General features: G+C 38.4%; 1 protein-coding gene across 9 annotated transcripts in view; it reads right to left on the bottom strand.

Moving 5' to 3' along the window:
* Window positions 1-19,655, bottom strand: part of ADGRG6 (adhesion G protein-coupled receptor G6) — a 152,281-nt gene that overhangs the window by 66,718 nt on the left and 65,908 nt on the right. For all 9 annotated transcript variants that reach the window (XM_086318104.1, XM_086318099.1, XM_086318102.1 and 6 more), the window contains 3 exons: window positions 14,483-14,824; window positions 11,478-12,101; window positions 868-936 (listed from right to left, as the gene is read on the bottom strand). In XM_086318104.1, the coding sequence (XP_086174230.1) occupies window positions 868-936; window positions 11,478-12,101; window positions 14,483-14,824 (1,035 nt within the window). The remainder of the gene's footprint in view (window positions 1-867; window positions 937-11,477; window positions 12,102-14,482; window positions 14,825-19,655) is intronic.

Genomic DNA, 19,655 nt, shown 5'->3' with positions numbered 1-19,655 from the left:
AATAATAATGAGTTGCACCCTTTCTCCCTGCCTACCCTACTTCCACACTGGAACTTTAAAAGAGAGCTTAGGTTTCTATTCACTTAGTCTCACTTCTAACCCATCACTTTAATCCTATGACCTTCTTAATAAAAGATCCAACTTTACAAAAGACATGGTCATGATTCTTAATGTGGCATATAGAAATGCTACTTCAAAAAGAAGTATATAACAGAATAAATGGATGGAAATGGGTCATGGATAATCAGAAGAAGCAATGATAAAATTAAAGCAAAATATTTTAAAATGTATGCAACTATGGATTATTCAGCATGCAACTATTCAATACATAATATATAATTATAATACTGATCATAGTATAGTCATTATGCAGTGTAATAATTAATAAAATTACATTCATATGAGTAATAAGATAACTATTTTTATCTTAATATTTAAGTTACATTACACATCATAAATTGCCTCATGGCCTTGTCTTAAACTTAATTGACTATTCAACTTAATTTTTCCTCTTGTTTTTTAGACATGAATACTTTTTCAAAATATCGTATGGCTATATTTATACTGGACAATATTTTTGAGAGGAAATAGAGGGAAAAAAATGAAGTCAACCCTTCCTAATAGCATATAATTATTCACATTTTAAAAACTCAGTGCTTTATGGAAATGTGGTCATCCAGTGTGTGAATGCATTCTTTCTCTACACTGTGCACCCACACAACTAAAACACATCCAGAAATTCTTCTGGTTTGCTGGTTTCTGGCCTCTCCAGTGAAAATGAAGATAAAATTCAAAACAATGACAACTACATTTTCCAAAACAGCAAGTAAGAAACAGACACTCCAGAGGACGATGTTGACTCCCTACCTTGGCAGAGGGTCCCCAAATCTGCACAGCTGGCTAGCTCTGCTGCTGGGAGTGGAATCAGGTAGGAACCTTGATCAACACAGAAAGATTGCACAAATATGACTTATGATTTAGTGATATTATCCAGAAAAAAATTTCATTAATCATTTGGTTGGTGTGAAAGGAGCAGCCCTGGAAGAGTCCACCAGTAATATTTTAACATCAAGAAAGTCTCTGTGTCTTAATTTCCACAAATGTAAAATCAAGCTACTGAAATTTCTCTCAAAATCTTTAACTCAATCTACTGACCCTAACCACACATGAAAGGAAAAGAAGTGCAGCTACCCCTTAAACTGTGCATAAAGAGTTTAGGACCTTTTCACAAAACAAATTATAAAGCTTTGGTGGAAATTCATACAAATGAAACAATAAGAACATGAAAGATAAGTTTCCAAAAGTGAACATGGATATTATTAATGCTCATAAAATACATATTTTTGGTTCACAGGTCCTAGCACATACTAGCTGCAATTCCAGAAATAAATTTCCGTGACTTCAATTTGGTCTCTGTGCCTTTTTATTTCAAGCTTTGCCTGACTCATTCTCAGCAGGAAACAAATTTTGAGCTGATTTTCTAGTAGGAATAGTGGATTTTCTCTGTTGCACTAAATCTCTCTCTGGCTATTAACAGGCTTTTATCAACAGGTTGAGGCTGAGGAAGATGGGATAAACTTATCAAAAAGCATATTTTACTATGATTAAGGATAGAAGAATAAATACAAACATATACATACACATAAATCTTTGGCCACCTAATGCGAAGAGCCGACTTATTGGAAAAGACCCTGATTCTGGGAAAGACTGAGGGCAGGAAGAGAAGGAGGAGAAGAAGGATGAGATGGTTGGATGGCATCACGGACTCAAAGGGCATGAGCATGAGCAAACTCCAGGAGATAGTGAAGGACAGGAAGTCTGGATGCTGCAGTCCATAGGGCTGCAAAAAGTCGGATATGACTGAGCAACTGAACAACAAGAAAATGCACATATATATACGTACACACGTATATTGAATTTTTAAAGAACATTTCTATCATAGTAACTATATTCTAATATTTGAACATTTTCCAAACTTCCTGTGGCAATAGTACATGAAGACAGAGCAGGTACATGAGCCAACAAAAGATGTCTAATTAGACTAACTGTGTGCATGAGCAGAAAGCACCCCAACAATTTAGCAGCATCTCAGGAGCATAGTTTCTTCATTCTTAATTGCCTCAAGGAACTGGCCCAAAAGAAATCATTTTATTTTAGAAAGACCCAACCCTTGGGCCTCTGGTCTGTGATGTTAGCTGACAAGAAGATTTTATTATAGACCTTTACATGTTCATTCAATAAACATTCATTTGCCATTAACAGTATGAGAGACAGGGAGGCCAGAAGAATGCTTTAAAACTATGTCTCTGCTCTCAGAGAGACATGAATGGGAGGTGGCTTCACAGTTTTCACAGAGAAATATAGATGCATAGTGGTCCAAAGGAGCATGTGACCAGCAGTTTGGTGAGAAGGGTGAATAAAAAATCCTTTACAAAGATTAACTGGAAATATGAGGAGTCACTATACTGATCAGAGGATAAGAGACTAGAGATGGTTATTACTGGCAGACTGAATTACAGAGACAAATTCCAAGAAAAAGCCTTCCCAGGTGGCACTAGTGGTAGAGAACCCACCTGCCAGTGCAGGAGATGTAAGAGATGTGGGTTCAATCCCTGGGTTGGGAAGATGCGCTGAAGGAGTGCATGGCAACCTACTCCAGTATTCTTGCCTAGAGAATCTCATGGACAGAGGAGCCTGGTAGTCCATAGGGTCACAAAGAGTCGGACGCGACTGAAGCAACTTAAGCACGCACATGTGCACACCAAGAATGTAGTCAAACCATCTGTGAACCCAAACGGCATGGCATTTCTGGAGTAGGACATTTGTAGAAAATTGGTAGGAATGATCAGATATAGAGGCAACAGACAGCTGTACAGGGCCTTGTAGAATGCAGGCACTATGAATTCTGGGACTTTGTGTCTTTCTTCCAATGGTGTATCCCTCACACATAGTAGCTGGGTCCTCAAAGTTTACTGAATAAATTACTGAATGCATTATGAATGACGGTAAACATTTTGAACTCTTTCTTAAAGGAAACGGAAAAAAACAAAAAGGAACTTGGTGAGAAAATTAGATTTAAATCTAAAACAATATCCTTTGAAGCTCCAAAACTAACTAAAAGAGAGGAGATACAAGAAGCCTGAATAAGACTAATAATTCAGGCTTCATATTACGAGTCCACTGAGGATGGACAGAAAGAGATGGATACAAGACTTGAAGATGGAATAGATAGGATTTATTTAGTGACTCATTGAAGAATGGAGAAAGAATAGGAAGAACAGAAGAAAATTTTTCTAATTTTCAACTTGAGAAATTGGTACATAATGGTCTCATACAGTAAATACTGGAAGAAAAGCAAACTCAGGTGGTGTGGGCTAAAAGTAAGTCCAGTAATAGGAACTGAGGTACCACATGTCATCTGGTACATGAGCAGGTGTACATGTTTTTGTAAGAGATCTAGCAAGGAAGTACTCCACAGAAGCTATAGATGTGTTTGAGATCACGTGAGCTAGGGTGTAGATTTGATGGAACCACAGATTTCCTATATTTAAGTATCAGATTTAAAAAAAAAAAAAAAAAGAGAAAGAGCTATAGATTTGAGAAGGCAAAAATAGCTCTTGTCAATGATTTTACAGAATTCAAGTTAAGAAAGTTTCATGGCTGGCGTGGCCACATCGAGTATACAGTAAGGTTCACAATGATAAAGACTCAGAAGACCCTTCACTTTGGAATTTTGCTAACAGCTCTACAGAAATTCCCTTCAGTAGCGTGGGAACAATGAATTCTAGATGTCCAATGTGTGAGAAGTGAATGCAAAAAAGAGGAAGCCTGGCTACGAAAGGAAGCAGAGATCGGGTGAGTAGGGGGCGGTGCTAAAGATTAAAAACGTAACAGCAAGTGTACTATGGAGAAAGAGTATGTGAGAGGGAGAAGCTGAAGCCAGCCTAGAATTTGATCTTGAATGTTTTCTGCCCGTTATTTCTGTCCATCACACTGAACTGATGCCCCCTTCTTGCAGGACCTTACTTCTCCTTTAGGTATTTACATTTTAGTAAGGAACTTTTGAACACTAAAAAGCTCTTAAAACTTAAAATGACTGAGGAAATCTCAGCCAACATAACATGCAAGAGAGGAGACCCTTGGACGGAGTTCCTGTGCTGCTCAAATTACACACAATGTTGGCAGACACAGGCTCCTAAGGCCACTTCTGGCACTGATAGAGTATCTCTGGAAGACAAAGGGAGATAAGGGAACAACATTGTGGGAAAGAAGCTTTCAGGCTAACTACACATCCACCGCAGGGTATCCAAGAGCTGAGACGTGGAACTAAGGAAAGAAAATCAGAAGACTTAGGATTTAGAGTAAGATACTTAACAATTTTCTTTAACATTTCATCAGTTTGATTGTATGGTAGCAAGTCTAAATTTCATTTGTGACATACTTGTCATGGAAAATTGTAACATTTGCTTCTGAGTATTATCAGTTGTTCCTTCCTGGGTACTTTTAGTTTAGCAAATTTACAATGCTTTATAAATACTTTATAAACACTATTTTAGGATGATTCAGTATAGCAACAGAAATTACATTTGAAGTTTGTTTCAGTGAAAATGGTTCAAATCCAAGTGACAGATTTAATTAGAAAGGTCTAGAATATTGATAAATGAAATCTTACATTACAAATACACCAAATTACATGAACAAATACTTAAAATATTAAAAAATGTGCACAAACTTTTCATTTGCAGTCGGTTCAGTTTCTGGCATATCCACATAGAAAAGTCATTTTTCCAATCAATTTTTCTAGGTGGATAGATTTACAAACCAGAAGACTGTTAAGGAAGAAGAGACAATTCTTTCTCCTGGATATATTTATCATTAAGAAATTGCTTTCAGAATATGACCTATTTATAGCCTCTTGTATTTGTGGATACTACAAAGGGATTTAAAGGTATTTACTTAATATTAGCCGCAAAAATTAAAGCCAAATTTCCTTTAAAAATGTAGTCTCTGAAAAAGGGCAGTTGACGAAAAGCTATAAAGCTGTTAATCTTTCTTCTCTGTATTTTGTTCTTCCAAAATCTTGCTTCAGAGAGGAGTCAATATTTGTACAAGTTGTAGTAAAAAAAGACTGACGTAGCTAACCACTCATCTCACACCCTCAGTTCAGTTCAGTTTAGTCGCTCAGTCGTGTCCGACTCTTTGCGACCCATGAATTGCAGCACGCCAGGCCTCCCTGTCCATCACCAACTCCCAGAGTTCACCCAAACTCATGTGCATCAAGTCGGTGATGCCATCCAGCCATCTCATCCTCTGTCGTCCCTTTCTCCTCCTGCCCCCAACCCCTCCCAGCATCAGGGTCTTTTCCAATGAGTCAACTCTTTGCATGAGGTGGCCAAAGTATTGGAGTTTCAGCTTTAGTATCAGTCCTTCCAATGAACACCCAGGACTGGTCTCCTTTAGGATGGACTGGTTGGGTCTCCTTGCAGTCTAAGGGACTCGCAAGAGTCTTCTCCAGGACCACAGTTCAAAAGCATCAATTTTTCGGTGCTCAGCTTTCTTCACAGTCCAACTCTCACATCCATACATGACCACTGGAAAAACCACAGCCTTGACTAGATGGACCTTTGTTGGCAAAGTAGTATCTCTGCTTTTTAATATGCTGTCTAGGTTGGTCATAACTTTCCTTTCAAGGAGTAAGCGTCTTTTAATTTCATGGCTGCAATCACCATCTGCAGTGATTTTGGAGCCCCCCAAAATAAAGTCTGACACTGTCTCCACTGTTTTCCCATCTATTTCATGAACCTCCAGATGTTCAAACTGGTTTTAGAAAAGGCAGAGGAACCAGAGATCAAACTGCCAACATCCTCTGGATCATCAAAAAAGCAAGAAAGTTCCAGAAAAACATCTATTTCTGCTTTATTGACTATGCCAAAGCCTTTGACTGTGTGGATCACAATAAACTATGGAAAATTCTGAAAGAGATGGGAATACCAGACCACCTGACCTGCCTCTTGAGAAATCTGTATGCAGGTCAGGAAGCAACAGTTAGAACTGGACCTGGAACAACAGACTGGTTCCAAATAGGAAAAGGAGTACATCAAGGCTGTATATTGTCACCATGCTTATTTAACTTATATGCAGAATACATCATGAGAAACGCTGGGCTGGATGAAGCACAAGCTGAAATCAAGATTGCCAGGAGAAAAATCAATAACCTCAGATATGCAGATGACACCACCCTTATGGCAGAAAGTGAAGAGAAACTCAAAAGCCTTTTGATGAAAGTGAAAGAGGAGAGTGAAAAAGTTAGCTTAAAGCTCAACATTCAGAAAACTAAGATCATGGCATCTGGTTCCATCACTTCATCTCACACCCTACTTAATGACAATCCAAACAATAGTTGACAAAGCTAAAATTCTCATGTGAGTTGCACTAGTAAGACAAATATTAATTCCTTTCAATTTCCTCTTTGTAATTGTTACTAAATTGAATTCAAATTTTTCATAAATGTATTTAAAATTATTTTTGGATGCTGTTTATGCTCATAAAGAATTTGGGCATCTTCAAAGGATAAAGTCCTTTGTAAAAATAAGTGATTTCATCTTTGTTATTTAAAAAAAAAAAATCAGTCGCCTAAAAATACTACACTCAATAATTTGTTAGGAATGAAGGGAAGGAGCCAAATGTGAAATCAGAGTTTTATGGCTCTGAGGGAAAGAATTGTAACAATCGAAAATGAAAGGATAGGAATCCAAGAGCTGATGAAGTCTTAGTAATTAAGTGTAAAATTTCAGAGAGGAAAACAAAAGTCCATCCAAATCCAAAAATGTCTAGAAAAGAAAAACATCAAAGTTGGATCAGATCAGATCAGATCAGTCGCTCAGTTGTGAATTATATCTTATCTCTACATTCACAGTGGTTAATAAATGGAAGTGATTAATAAATGCTTGTTAAATAAATGTAATTTGTTTGAACTTAAACTATTCATTGAGTTATACAGTACCACTCCTCAGGAAAGTCCAGTCATCAGTAAAATAAATAAAACTGGTATAGAAGGCACAGTCTGTTCTTTGTGAAAATTGATGGACGTTAGCCACCTAAAACTGAATCATGGGCTTCTCTGATAGCTTAATTAGTAAAGAATCCTGTCTGCAATGCAGGAGACCCTGGTTTGATTCCTAGGTCAGGAAGATCCACTGGAGAAGGGATAGGCTACCCACACCAGTATTCTTGGGCTTCCCTTGTGGTTCAGCTGGTAAAGAATCCGCCCATAATTCTGGAGACCAGGGTTTGATCCCTGGGTTGGGAAGATCCCCTGGAGGAAGGAAAGGCTACCCACTCCAATATTCTGGCCTGGACAATTCCATGGACTGTATAGTCCATGGGGTTGCAAAGAGTTGGACATGACTTTCACTTTCACTTTCAAACCTGAATCATAACACAAGCAAATGGTTGAGCCTATAATTAAAGAGTCCATTAGGGAAACCATCTATCCACCGAGATTATAAACCCAGTACTATTTAATAAAATTGTCTTAAGAAAATAATGATGATATAAAAAGAAAAAGAATTGTTGCTAAAGCATTTCTTTCTGAAAAGGACTGACAAGATTAACCATGTTTAAAAAAAAAAAACCTGCTGTACATCATATTTCAATTAAAAAAAAAAAGCCTGCTGAAAATTTCTTAATTAGATATATTCCCTAACTGTGCTTAGAACAGCATGGGAAATAAAGGTACAACTACGAAATTATTTAAAAACTTATTAATAACATGTTGATTTTATTGCCAGGATAGTCAATACCTGAAACAAAAGGCAGGATGCTTTAAAAGGAGTCAGTTCATTTCCATCATCTTATTTCCATATTAAAATTTACTTAGCAAGAGACCTTTGGAAAAATCAATTCATTTTCTGTCACAAGTTGATTCTGGTATGAAAGTTCATATTTAACAGATATTGTCAAGCCAATGGAATGTTAGGCATGAAATTCTATTTTCCCATTGGCTACTGTACTGATCATTAGTTTGGGGAAATTACCATTACCATAAACAGAAAGCCATGGTGTTCAGGAAAAAAGGAAAGGTTAAAATGTTAATAGAGCACATATTTTTTCATTTATTCAAGTTTTGCTTAAGTAACAAGCTTAGATATAATCTCTTGTTACAGGTATTTCCTGTCAGTTAATAAGTGACTTGGGTTCTTCAACTCCCAAAGCTTATGATTAAGCAGCAGGAAACTCCCTCCCCCGTTATTACTCCTGAAACACAGTCCAGGATATTTGAATGTACGGAACGGGGGTTCTGAGAGTCACTGTGTAGTGTCAAGAAGAGGAACTCAGACACTGACTCTGTAAGCTTGTGTTATTCCTTTGAAGTCATTTTGAAAATTTACCGATGGCTAAGCTCCACAAGCATATACCTGATGCCTTCCAATAATCATAAGGCTTGGAAGGGAGTCTTAAAGACTGTGTTAAAGAAAATATGAGAATTCCCAAATATAAACCCTGGGCAAAAGGACAGGAGATGTGCATTTTAGCCTACCAACTGGCTCAGCCACTTATTTTTTCTAAGCTTCGATTTCCTATCCTGTTTAAAGTGAAGGGAGTGGCCTAATTGGGATTCCCAAACATAAGTACCTCCCAGGGCCAGAAACTAATCTAAACAGGGCTGGGGGGTGGTAAGGGCCAAGAGGACTTGGAAAGCCCCTTCAAAAGGGTCGTCACCATTTAGCTCCAGCTGTGTTGGTCAGGCAGACAGACCAACATATCAGGTACATATATTTTTTTAAACCAGGGAATCCAAAAATTCATTTTTATGTGGGATCTAGTTTTTTAAAGTTGAAAATCAATCCTTATTTAAAAGCACTGCATGGAAATGTAAATAAATGAAAACAAATCAATGTTGCCACTACTCAGGTCTATGGGCTAAATGAGCTCTAACTGACTGGCCTGTTATCTCTGGCTCAAGAGATCTAGCTGGTCTTTCCCAGTATTGTACAAAGTGTGTGCTTCAGAAAACAAGACCCTTTGATTTTTTTGGTCTAGTTTCAGGGGTTCGCAGATTTTCTTTAGGATGGTGGGCCAGGTCACCTCTCAGAATCAGTCTACTCTGCACTGGAGCACAGAGGCAGCCCAAGGTGATACAAAACCTATGTTCCAATAAAACTTTATTTACAAAACAAGTGACCTACCATAGGCCCTTCTCATTTGCCAATGCCTGGCCTAGAGGATTTCTTAGGAGAAGTTTAGGAATTTTGTATACTAGATTCCTCATATTTTATTATAATAAGGTATTAAGCACTAAAGGTGGCGGGGGGGGGGGACCCTTATTAATTTTGTTTAAAACAAATACCATGCTAATACCTGAGAAAGCTAGTGTTCTGGCCAGCAGTGCTTTCTGTAGCCAGAGATGGCTCCTGGGCCTCTGTCCCCCTCATCTGGACAAGAATTGGCTTGCCTACTTTAGCAGTACATCTCGTCTTCTAGTTCTGCTTATTCTCAAAGACAGTTTAGGGAAACACGGTTCTAAAACTGAACATTTTGGCTTCAATTTCTGACTTGGCTACTTCTTAATTAAATGACCTTGGAGAAGTTACTTAACCTCTTTGTACCTCAATTACTCATCTGCAAAATGGGGTTAATCATAAAACTCACATCATGGGATCTGTGTTGCAGGAATAAGTTACAACGTGTAAAGTGCTTAAAACAGTACCTAGAGTAGAATACATATTAAAGCATCATCTAAGTATTTAGAAATTATTAATATACATAGCCAAATTCTTTTCCTAATTTTCTTCTGATGGTTATCATTCTCAAATACTGATTCATAGAAATGCAAATGTTAAATAGTCCATGATTTTTAAATAATGGCCAATGATATGATGAAAACAGGGCCCTAAAGATAATCACCTTGACTGCAGGAAGTGTACCACTGCCCTCTCCTCACCGTTCACCACCCCACACACTTGATTTTTCTCAATTTCCTGCTGAGTGAAAGACTTCTCAGGAGTCCCTGAAGGTTGTCCTCTGTAGCCAGTCTCAGACTGAGAGGATGTTGGTTCACACCGTTAACTCTTACAAAGTTCCAGAGTCTCCTTCTGGAACAGGGCTGTGGTTTACCCTCTTTTCAACAACCCACAAGGAAACATCTCCCAAGTGACATCACATAACAACCTCCCACCATCTGCAGGAGCACCGTGGACCACACCGAGAGATGGGCTGCCCACACAGGGAGGTGGCTGACGGGAGTTCCCCAGGCTGGAAGGGCAAACATAGGTCAAGGATATAGGACAGGGGGCCTCAGGTCTTCATGCTGCTGCTGCTGCTTTTAAGTCGCTTCAGTTGTGTCTGACTCTGTGCGACCCCATAGACGATAGCCCACCAGGCTCCCCCGTCCCTGGGATTCTCCAGGCAAGAACACTGGAGTGGGTTGCCATTTTCTTCTCCAATGCATGAAAGTGAAAAGTGAAAGGGAAGTCACTCAGTCATGTCCAACTCTTTGCAACCCCATGACTGCAGCCTACCAGGCTCCTCTGCCCATGGGATTTTCCAGGCAAGAGTACTGGAGTGGGGTGCCATTGCCTTCTCCACAGGTCTTCATAGTGGGTCCTATTTTGTTGAAAGTATTGGGAATCAAGTTGTGATAGAATTCCCTGCAAAATCACTTACAGATGACTTTGAATATTAGGCCCCTTCTTTCCATCCTTTATTGAGAGTTAACTCTGCAACTAAAGAACATGTTATCCACACTTTAGATTTAGTCTTGTGACATTGAAAATTGATAATGAACTTCTGTTTTTTATATGTGACTCAGTCCTAGAGTAAAATAAGGACTTCCATTGACTTAAGTACATAGGGAGTACTTTATAGAAGTCTTTCTTAATTTAACTTTTATAACATGGAATTGTATCTCTAAATATTTTACAGTTGGCTACTTACAATAATAATGCATTTAGAGTCTCTAGAAGAACAACCAAAAAGAGAAGAGTATTTGAAACAAACAACAAGTGCTCATTTTCAAATAAGTGGGGGAAAAAAGTTAAAAGAAAATTGATAATTCCTGATTATCAAGATTTTCCATAAAATGGACCGTTCTGATATTGGCTAAATACATACCATTCTTTAAGGTGATGGTTGTGTAAGTAATGTAATGGAAACTGCATTCCAGGATGACAAAGATCAGTTTTTCACTATACCATCTTTGTGGTTAAAAACTGTAACATTAATTTCTTTTGTTTTGGTCCTGGGGTTAACATTTCTATCTAAGACACAATAATTGTAACTGTTGTTTATGCTTGGGGAAAACTGTGTGATATTTTATGGCATAGGAAAAACTTAAAAATAGTAAGACCGAAAGCTTTAGTTGAATATGTATGGCTTGCAATCATATACAAAGATGTCTGTCTATATAATTTCTTGTTGACAAACATATTCACAGAACAATGAAAAAAAAAAAAAAAGTGACTATGCCACAAACTTACCACAGCTGAGGTTGCTTTCAGCTTTCAGAGCTAGGGTTGGGATATTCCAGAAGTCATTTTGCCAGTCCACCACATTCCCCTTCACACTGCAGCTGAGGTTGGAGAGGATTTTGGAACTGATGGTAAAATTCCAAAGTCTAAAGTTATAAATGTCCCCTTTGAGAGAGCCAATGTCATGTTGATTGGAGCCCAGCAACAATTTCCCATTCCCGGGAATAACCTTACCAACGGAAGCATTGCATGAAACTGCTCCATAGTTCCTTTTGAAATTTACACCAACGGAACCCAAAGAGCTACTCCAAGCAATGCAGAGCTGCTCGAAGCTTTCTGTGAAAATATCTTCCTTATCTCTCACAGGTAAAGCACTGTTTAGTAAGCATTTTGAGCCAAAAAATGATAGAAAGTAGCCACTCTTGGTCTTTCCGAAACTGAGCAATTGTGGGAAGGATGCATCTGAGTAGGAGAAAGCTGTCCATTCGCTGTCTTCCTTGCCGATTTTGGTTGCTTCAAAGCAGAGTGTGAAAGCTCTGAGCTCTGGAATAGAGACACTTTTTGCAACAGATACCTGGTAAGAATCAAGCGACTGGGGTAAAATGACCTTTTGATTCCTTAAGGACACGGCAACTAGAACAAAACACAGTAACAGATAAAGCATGTTAACTTCGGACATGGACTAAAGAGATGTAAAACGTCTGAGACCTCCAACCTCCACCCTCTCTACTAATTGGCTTTTACCCACTGTTTGCACCACCCTCTCCCCTTTCTCTGTCCACTGCTCTCTATTGCCAACCCAGTACCATATGCCAATACCAATACCAATACGAAACCCCACGCATTTTAACTCTAGTCACAGTTGGCTCTCACACCTAAATCTTCCAGTTATAGCTTCCAAAGTGATATGGGTTTTTTTTTTTTTTTCTTTTTTTAAATCCCTGAACTGAAGAAGATTTTAAAAATTAAGGAAACTACTGGTTTCAGGAAAGTTCATACATTATGATTTTTAAAACTTTGTTTCTTTTCAAATAATTATTAAACACAATAGCTAATAGTCCTATTTTTCACTAACCATCACCTTTAACTCTACCCAAACACTCCTATGCTACCCTTTCCCTTTGGACACCCCATATCTTACTAGTCTTCCCCATATCAGGCTATTTTGGGATCAAAGGCAAAGACAATTCCATTGAGTAGAAGGAGTCTAGTAAAAAAAACAAACAAATAAAAATGGCATTTAAAGATACATTTCCTTGACTTCGGGGCATGTGAACTAATTTCTGAGACAATACAGAGCAATGGTTCAAGGGCAGACATTGGATCTCCCTTGGCCAAGTCATTCTGCCTTAGCCCCCATGTCTATAAAATGAAGGGAAAGGCAACAATTATATATGTGGTTAATGAGAATTTAATAAGGTAATACCTGCAAAGCGCTAGAGCAGTACCTGTGCCAAGCTGTATATAGCTATTACTGATTACTAATATAGATGACTATTATTATGTGCATAATAAAATTAAAATAAAAATGCATTAGCCTAGTCCTTCTGTGACATACATAGAATTATTAAGTAATACAATGGATTTCACTCTGGGCTTATACAATAGACACTGGTAAACATTATGTACTGACTTGAGAGAGAAGTAGCTGTTTACACTGGCTTCATATGAATGCTGGTTTGAATATATTTTTATTACACACCAAGAATAGCTCTATAGTAAAAAAACATCCTTTTAAATGTAAATTTTCTGGTCAAAAATCCATGATGGAGTTTAATGAATCATGATTGTTTAGTTCACTTCTTAAATATAAAGCAGTATACAGGTCTACTTGGGCTTCCCTGGTGGGTGGTAAAGAATTCAAATGCATGGGAAGCATATTCAATCTCTGGGTTAGAAGATCCCCTGGAGAAGGAAATGTCAACCCACTCCAGTATTCTTGCCTGGGAAATCCCATGAACAGAGGAGCCTGGTGGGTTACAGTCCATAGAGTCACAAAACAGTCGGACACAACTTGGCGACTACCTGCCCAAAAAGATATAGTATAAACCCAGTATTCTTTATGAATTGTGAAAATAAAAAGGCTGGGAGGAAATATGTCCATCAACATTTTATTAGTAGTTATGGCTGGGTAGCAGATGTATAGGTAATTATTTTCAAATTTCCCATAATATTTTATAATCTTAAAACATTATTTGAAAAATTAAAGCATGTATGTTTCAGTTAACCACATATATATCTAATGTCAATCACAGACAGTAAATAAAGATGTCTAACAAAAACACAATTGTAATAGAAGGGTCAGGCATTTCCATAGTGCTGCCTTTCTTTTTGTTTCTTTTTTTGATATATAAAGCCTACTTAGGCAGCTCAGGATGGAAAAAAAAATTATTACTAAATCTCGTAGTCTTGAAACTTGAGTCTTCCTTAAGCACAGAAAGGTTCTGGAGAGAATGGTTCAATTTCAATGTTCTGCTGTGCCAGAACCTAGGAAATATGTCTGATAAAAGTATATTTCTTTCTTTCAATTAGACATTTTCAAGGGGCTTTCCTCAGGCTATGCCATTTATTAGCTTCAGTTACACAAAGTTCATTTTACATGTTAATGTATATGTTTATTTCTTATATTTGTTCTCCAGGATAATTCCTTAAAAGAAAAACATCTTAAAAGCCTAAAACAAAATGATTTATAAATAAGAATACTTTGAATGTTTGCTGGAGAGATATTGGAATTAGATTCAATTATTAGCTGTGGGATATTCACAGAATCTTTCAAACAGCATGTAAACACTAGAAAAGAATTCAGCTCTCCTGTAACCAGATTTTGAATCTGGTAACTATATATTGCTAATGAGAATGCTCAGAAAATACGAATAGATTCCTGCCTGCCTTCAAATTCTAATCCTAGTCATTCATATTCACATAAAAGAGCATAACTGTCCCCTGGGCCTTTTGTTTATTGTTGAACTTGCTAAATGAAAGCAGAGGTTTGGCGTCACCTCTGGTTTACATACCTCTGACGTAGCTGGCGTTGAAACCTTTCTTCTGGATGCTAAAGTCACTTGAAAAAGACACATGCATCTCATTCACACTTGAGTTAAATGATAGGCCTTTGGCAGTTGCTCCACAAAACTTCGTCTGGCTCTCTCCATTATCAAGGGATAATGAGTCATAAATGCAATTGGGAGCTTCTTCAATGTCGAAGTCATTAAATGTTATCTGAATGATATAGCCCGTGGGGGCTCGGAGGGTCCACATGCAAGCCTGGCTGTTGGGGTAGTCATTCGGGTAGCACGGAGAAGTAAAGGTCCCGGAAGGGTTGGAGAGGACCACCCTGCAGTTGGCACATGCCCATACTGTTGGCCAGACAAAAGAGAGACGGAGAGAAGGGCTGGATCAGAGGCGTGCAATAAACCAAGAATACCACACTCTGGGGACAATCAAGCAGCAAACATTTTTAAATAGCAAAATACAATCATCAACATTAAAAGGAAAATGAAACCATCTCAAGGAAAAAAAGAAAAACCAAGAGAGAAACAAAAAGTAAAAGAAAAATACAAAATTTTAGAGCAATGATTTTTTTTAAACTTGGGGGAGGGTCATAAACACTGAGAATCTGATAAAAGTCAGGGAAACTCTCTCCAGTAAAATGTACAGGGGCCCCTGCACCTGGCATACAATTTCAGGGAGTACATGAAGCCTTAGGAGGTAACATTGGATTTCACAAAGGTTCACTGACTTTAATCTTAAAGGATTAAGAATCTCCACTGAGCTAGGGTGGAGGGGATTTTACAGAACCATAAATGCAGAGCAATATTACAAAACTTGGAAGAGAAAGACTAGGAAATAAATGTTTAAAGAGAAAGCTAGCTAGTAGTACAAAAAAATTTGACAAGTTATTATCATCTGGCAAATCGCATTTTTTTCTAAAATTCAAATACACAGCATCACCTTGCATGTGTGAAATACTTATAGTTTTGAAAAATACTTTCACTTCTTCCACTTGTTTATTTTAGTTGGCAATTACATACCTCTATGATTATCTCATTTACTCATCCACTCAGTGAATATTTATTGAATGTCTTCTACATGACAGGCGCTATTCTAAATAGTATATACCATGAGCAGGAAAGACAAAGTCTCTGTCTGAATGATTCTTACACTTCTTTGGACCCAAAGATACAAACCATAGTATAATGACAGATAATGATTAAGAGGTAGAAAGAAAAGTAAAGCAATCAATTATTTCTCAATTATTATTTACCTAGGGCCCGGTCACCAGCTAGAACCAGAAACCAAGATCTACTGTCTTTCTATTTAGTGATGCTTTTGAAATTAATATTCATGCTGCTTTTAAACATTTATGTAAATGTAGGCAGCAGTCTCATTTATTCAACATTCTGGATAAATAAACTGTCAAATAACTGATGACATACACTTTCAAACAATAAAAGACTGCTGCTGCTGCTGCTAAGTCGCTTCAGTCGTGTCCAACTCTGTGCGACCCCATAGACGGCAGCCCACCAGGCTCCCCCGTTCCTGGGATTCTCCAGGCAAGAACGCTGGAGTGGGTTGCCGTTTCCTTCTCCAATGCATGAAAGTGAAAAGTGAAAGAAGTCGCTCAGTCGTGTCCGACTTTTAGTGACCCCATGGACTGCAGCCTACCAGGCTCCTCCACCCATGGGATTTTCCAGGCAAGAGTACTGGAGTGGGGTGCCATTGCCTTCTCCGAATAAAAGACTTCTATTATGTTAATGGAACTCACTCTCAACTTACTGTGTTCTTCCCTCTTTTACTGGGTTGAGTAGAATGAATATACAATAACTTTTCTTAAAAATGGTAGTTAGTGTAAATATTACTTATTCTTCTATGATGTGGTGATATCTTCCAGGATTTAGATGTGTAATGTTACATTGCTCAAGTTAGAGTTTTCTTTTTTCCTGTCCCTGGGGCCACCTTGTGTTATGCAGGGGTTTTGCCAACCGGCTCCACAACCATTCTTTCTAACTTGTTCTCCATCCAGCTCCTCCTCCATAAATCTCCAACACCTTTTACAGAGCTGAGGATAGACAGGGAAAAAGATCTATGATCATCAAATGTTGGCCAAATGCCTTCTCTTACCCACTCCTGGAGCACCGTGCTCCTCTCCTTGTAGCATGATTAAGAGCAGCTGGGTGAATTCCTGGCGTGAGATGATTTTGCTTACTGTCTGGATCTCCCACTATTCTCTAGGCTCAACAACCAGAGGTTTGGTACTGTCATAGTCACCATCTGACCCCTCAGGACCTCACAGCACCCCTGCCACCTGGGAGGCCTTTGATAAAATTTGTTAAATTTCTGAACAAATAAATGAGTTACGCAAAGAGTTGGACACGACTGAGCAACTGAGGGCACATACACACAAATGAGTCACATGACTAAATTAAAGAATGACTGTGGTATATGAAACTGTCAACCAAAATCTAAGCCCCAAAAAAGAGTGCATCATATCTGAGATATCTCTTTGGATGGGGTTTTGAGGCTATTTCTTCCAATGATCTCACTCATGGCATGAGACTGAGATGATGAGGGCCTATCTCTCTGACATGTTTAGCTTTCTGTGACTGTACCCTGGGCTCAGAAGCAAGAACTAATCCTAGTAGATTAACAGTAAAGTATCCAGCAAAAGGCACTGGAGATTACAAAAGAAAAAAAGAAAGGAAAATAAGATACAATCTCTGAGTCATCCCAACATGCAAGCAGGCAGCATTATTTTTCCATAATAAGATGCTATGCCCCACATCCCTTACCCAACTAATGTTCATGATTTCCTTTACATTATTTTTACAAATTCTTCTAGAGAGCTAATGAAAGATATAAAAAAAAGTCAATCTGACTCACCACACTGACCACGTGACCTTGAACAAGTTAATCTCTCTGTACCTCAGTTTCACCACTTTTAGTTTAGTAGCTCAGTCATGTCTGACTCTCTGTGACCCCATGGACTGAAGCATGCCAGGCTTCCCTGACCATCACCAACTCCTGCAGTTTGCTCAAACTCATGTCCATTGACTCAGCGATGCCATCCAACCGTCTCATCCTCTGTTGTCCCCTTCTCCTCCTGCTTTCAATCTTTCCCAGCATCAGAGTCTTTTCCAATGAGTCAGTTCTTTACATCAGGTGGCCAAAGTACTGCAGCTTCAGCTTCAGCATCAGTCCTTCTAATGAATATTCAGGACTGATTTCCTTTAGGATCGACTGGTTTGACCTCCTTGCAGTCCAAGGGACTCTCAAGAGTCTTCTCCAATACCACAGTTCAAAAGCATCAGTTCTTCAGTGCTCAGCTTTCTTTATGGTCCAACTCTCACATTCATACAGGACTACTGGAAAAAACATAGTTTTGACTAGATGGACCTTTGTTAGCAAAATAATGTCTCTGCTTTTTAATATGCTGTCTAGGTTGGTCATAGCTTTTCTTCCAAGGAGCAAGCGTCTTTTAATTTCATGACTGCAGTCACCATCTGCAGTGATTTTGGAACCCAAGAAAATAAAGTCTTTTACCATTGTTTCCCCATCTATTTGCCATGAGGTGATGGAACCAGATGCCATGATCTTAGTCTTTTGAATGTTGACTTTTAAGCCAGCTTTCTCACTCTTCTCTTTCACTTTCATCAAGAAGCTCTTTAGTTCTTCTTCGCTTTCTGCCATGGTGGTGTCATCTGCATATCTGAGGTTAATGATATTTCTCCCATTAATCTTGATTCCAGCTTATGCTTCATCCAGCCCAGCATTTCTCATGATGTGTGCTGCATATAATTTAAATAAGCAGGGTGACAATATATAGCCTTGACATACTCCTTTCCCAATTTGGAACCAGTCTGTTGTTCCATGTCCAGTCCTAACTGTTGCTTCTTGACCTAAATACAAATTTCTCAGGAGGCAGGTAAGGTGGTCTGGTATTCCCATCTCTTGAAGAATTTTCCACAGTTTGCTGTGATCCACACAGTCAAAGACTTTGGCATAGTCAATAAAGCAGAAGTAGATTTACACTGGCATAAATAAAAGCACCCACTACCCATGGTTATAGGGAGGACTGGATAGATTAGTTTTAGAATGTCCTAGAAACTGTACTGGCCACACACATAGCACTATTTAAGTGTTGGCTATTATCATCATTGCTATAACAAAATCTGTGCATCAATAATTTAAGAAAAAAAAGTAACATCCATCTTAACAGAAACTCTTTTTCCTTTAGACACCCATTGTGATAGGAAAGACAGGGAAGACTCCCATAATCATCATTTAAAAAAGCATGTAAAGCATTCTTCTACATGATTCTCATCTACAGTAGCTAAATTACATTTAGACATAATGCTACCAAATAGCGATGATCTTAATTGGATGAAATGTCAATTAAACTAGGCACAATATCATCATGTTCATTATACTGATGTTTATAGATCCCAGCAAAGGGTTTTCACATAGGTTATTTCACTTGGCATCATAACCACCCTGGGAATTAGTATCTCCTCCATCTACAGAAGAAACAAATAAGGCTATTACAGATTATGTAAATTGCCAAAAGTTACATGTCTAATTGATAGGACCAAGGTTCAAACCAGCTCTTCTGAATGTAAATCCAATGTTTTCCCAGAGAAGGAAAGAAGTTGCCAAGATTAAACAAAAGACACAGCAAAGTGATGAGTTCAAGTCTTGTTTTAAGAGATAATGCTTTTTAATGGGTAATTTCGTAAACATAGTGTAATCACCCTGTTTTTGTTGTTGTTTAGTCATTAAGTTTTGTCTGACTCTTTTGCGACCCATGGACTTAAAGACCTCCCAGATCCTCTGTCCAAGGGATTTCCCAGGCAAGAATACTCAAGTGGGTTGCCATTTCCTTCTCCAGTAATCACCCTAAAATTAATATATTTTAAGAAACTAATTTTGAAATATTTGAGTAAAAACGTTCAGATCAGATCAGATCAGTTGCTCAGTCGTGTCTGACCGACTCTTTGCAACCCCATGAATTGCAGCACGCCAGGCCTTCCTGTCCATCACCAACTCCCGGAGTTCACTGAGACTCAACGTCCATTGAGTCAGTGATGCCATCCAGCCATCTCATCCTCTGTCGTCCCCTTCTCCTCTTGCCCCTAATCCCTTCCAGCATCAGAGCAAAGAATGTTAGAGAGTCTAAAATGTAGTGCTTTG

The sequence above is a fragment of the Bos grunniens genome, chromosome 9 (assembly GCF_055505025.1).
Source record: "Bos grunniens cultivar Pamir isolate PY7600 chromosome 9, Bosgru_T2T1.0, whole genome shotgun sequence".
NCBI lineage: Eukaryota > Metazoa > Chordata > Mammalia > Artiodactyla > Bovidae > Bos > Bos grunniens.
This window is presented reverse-complemented; position numbering and strand designations above follow the sequence as displayed.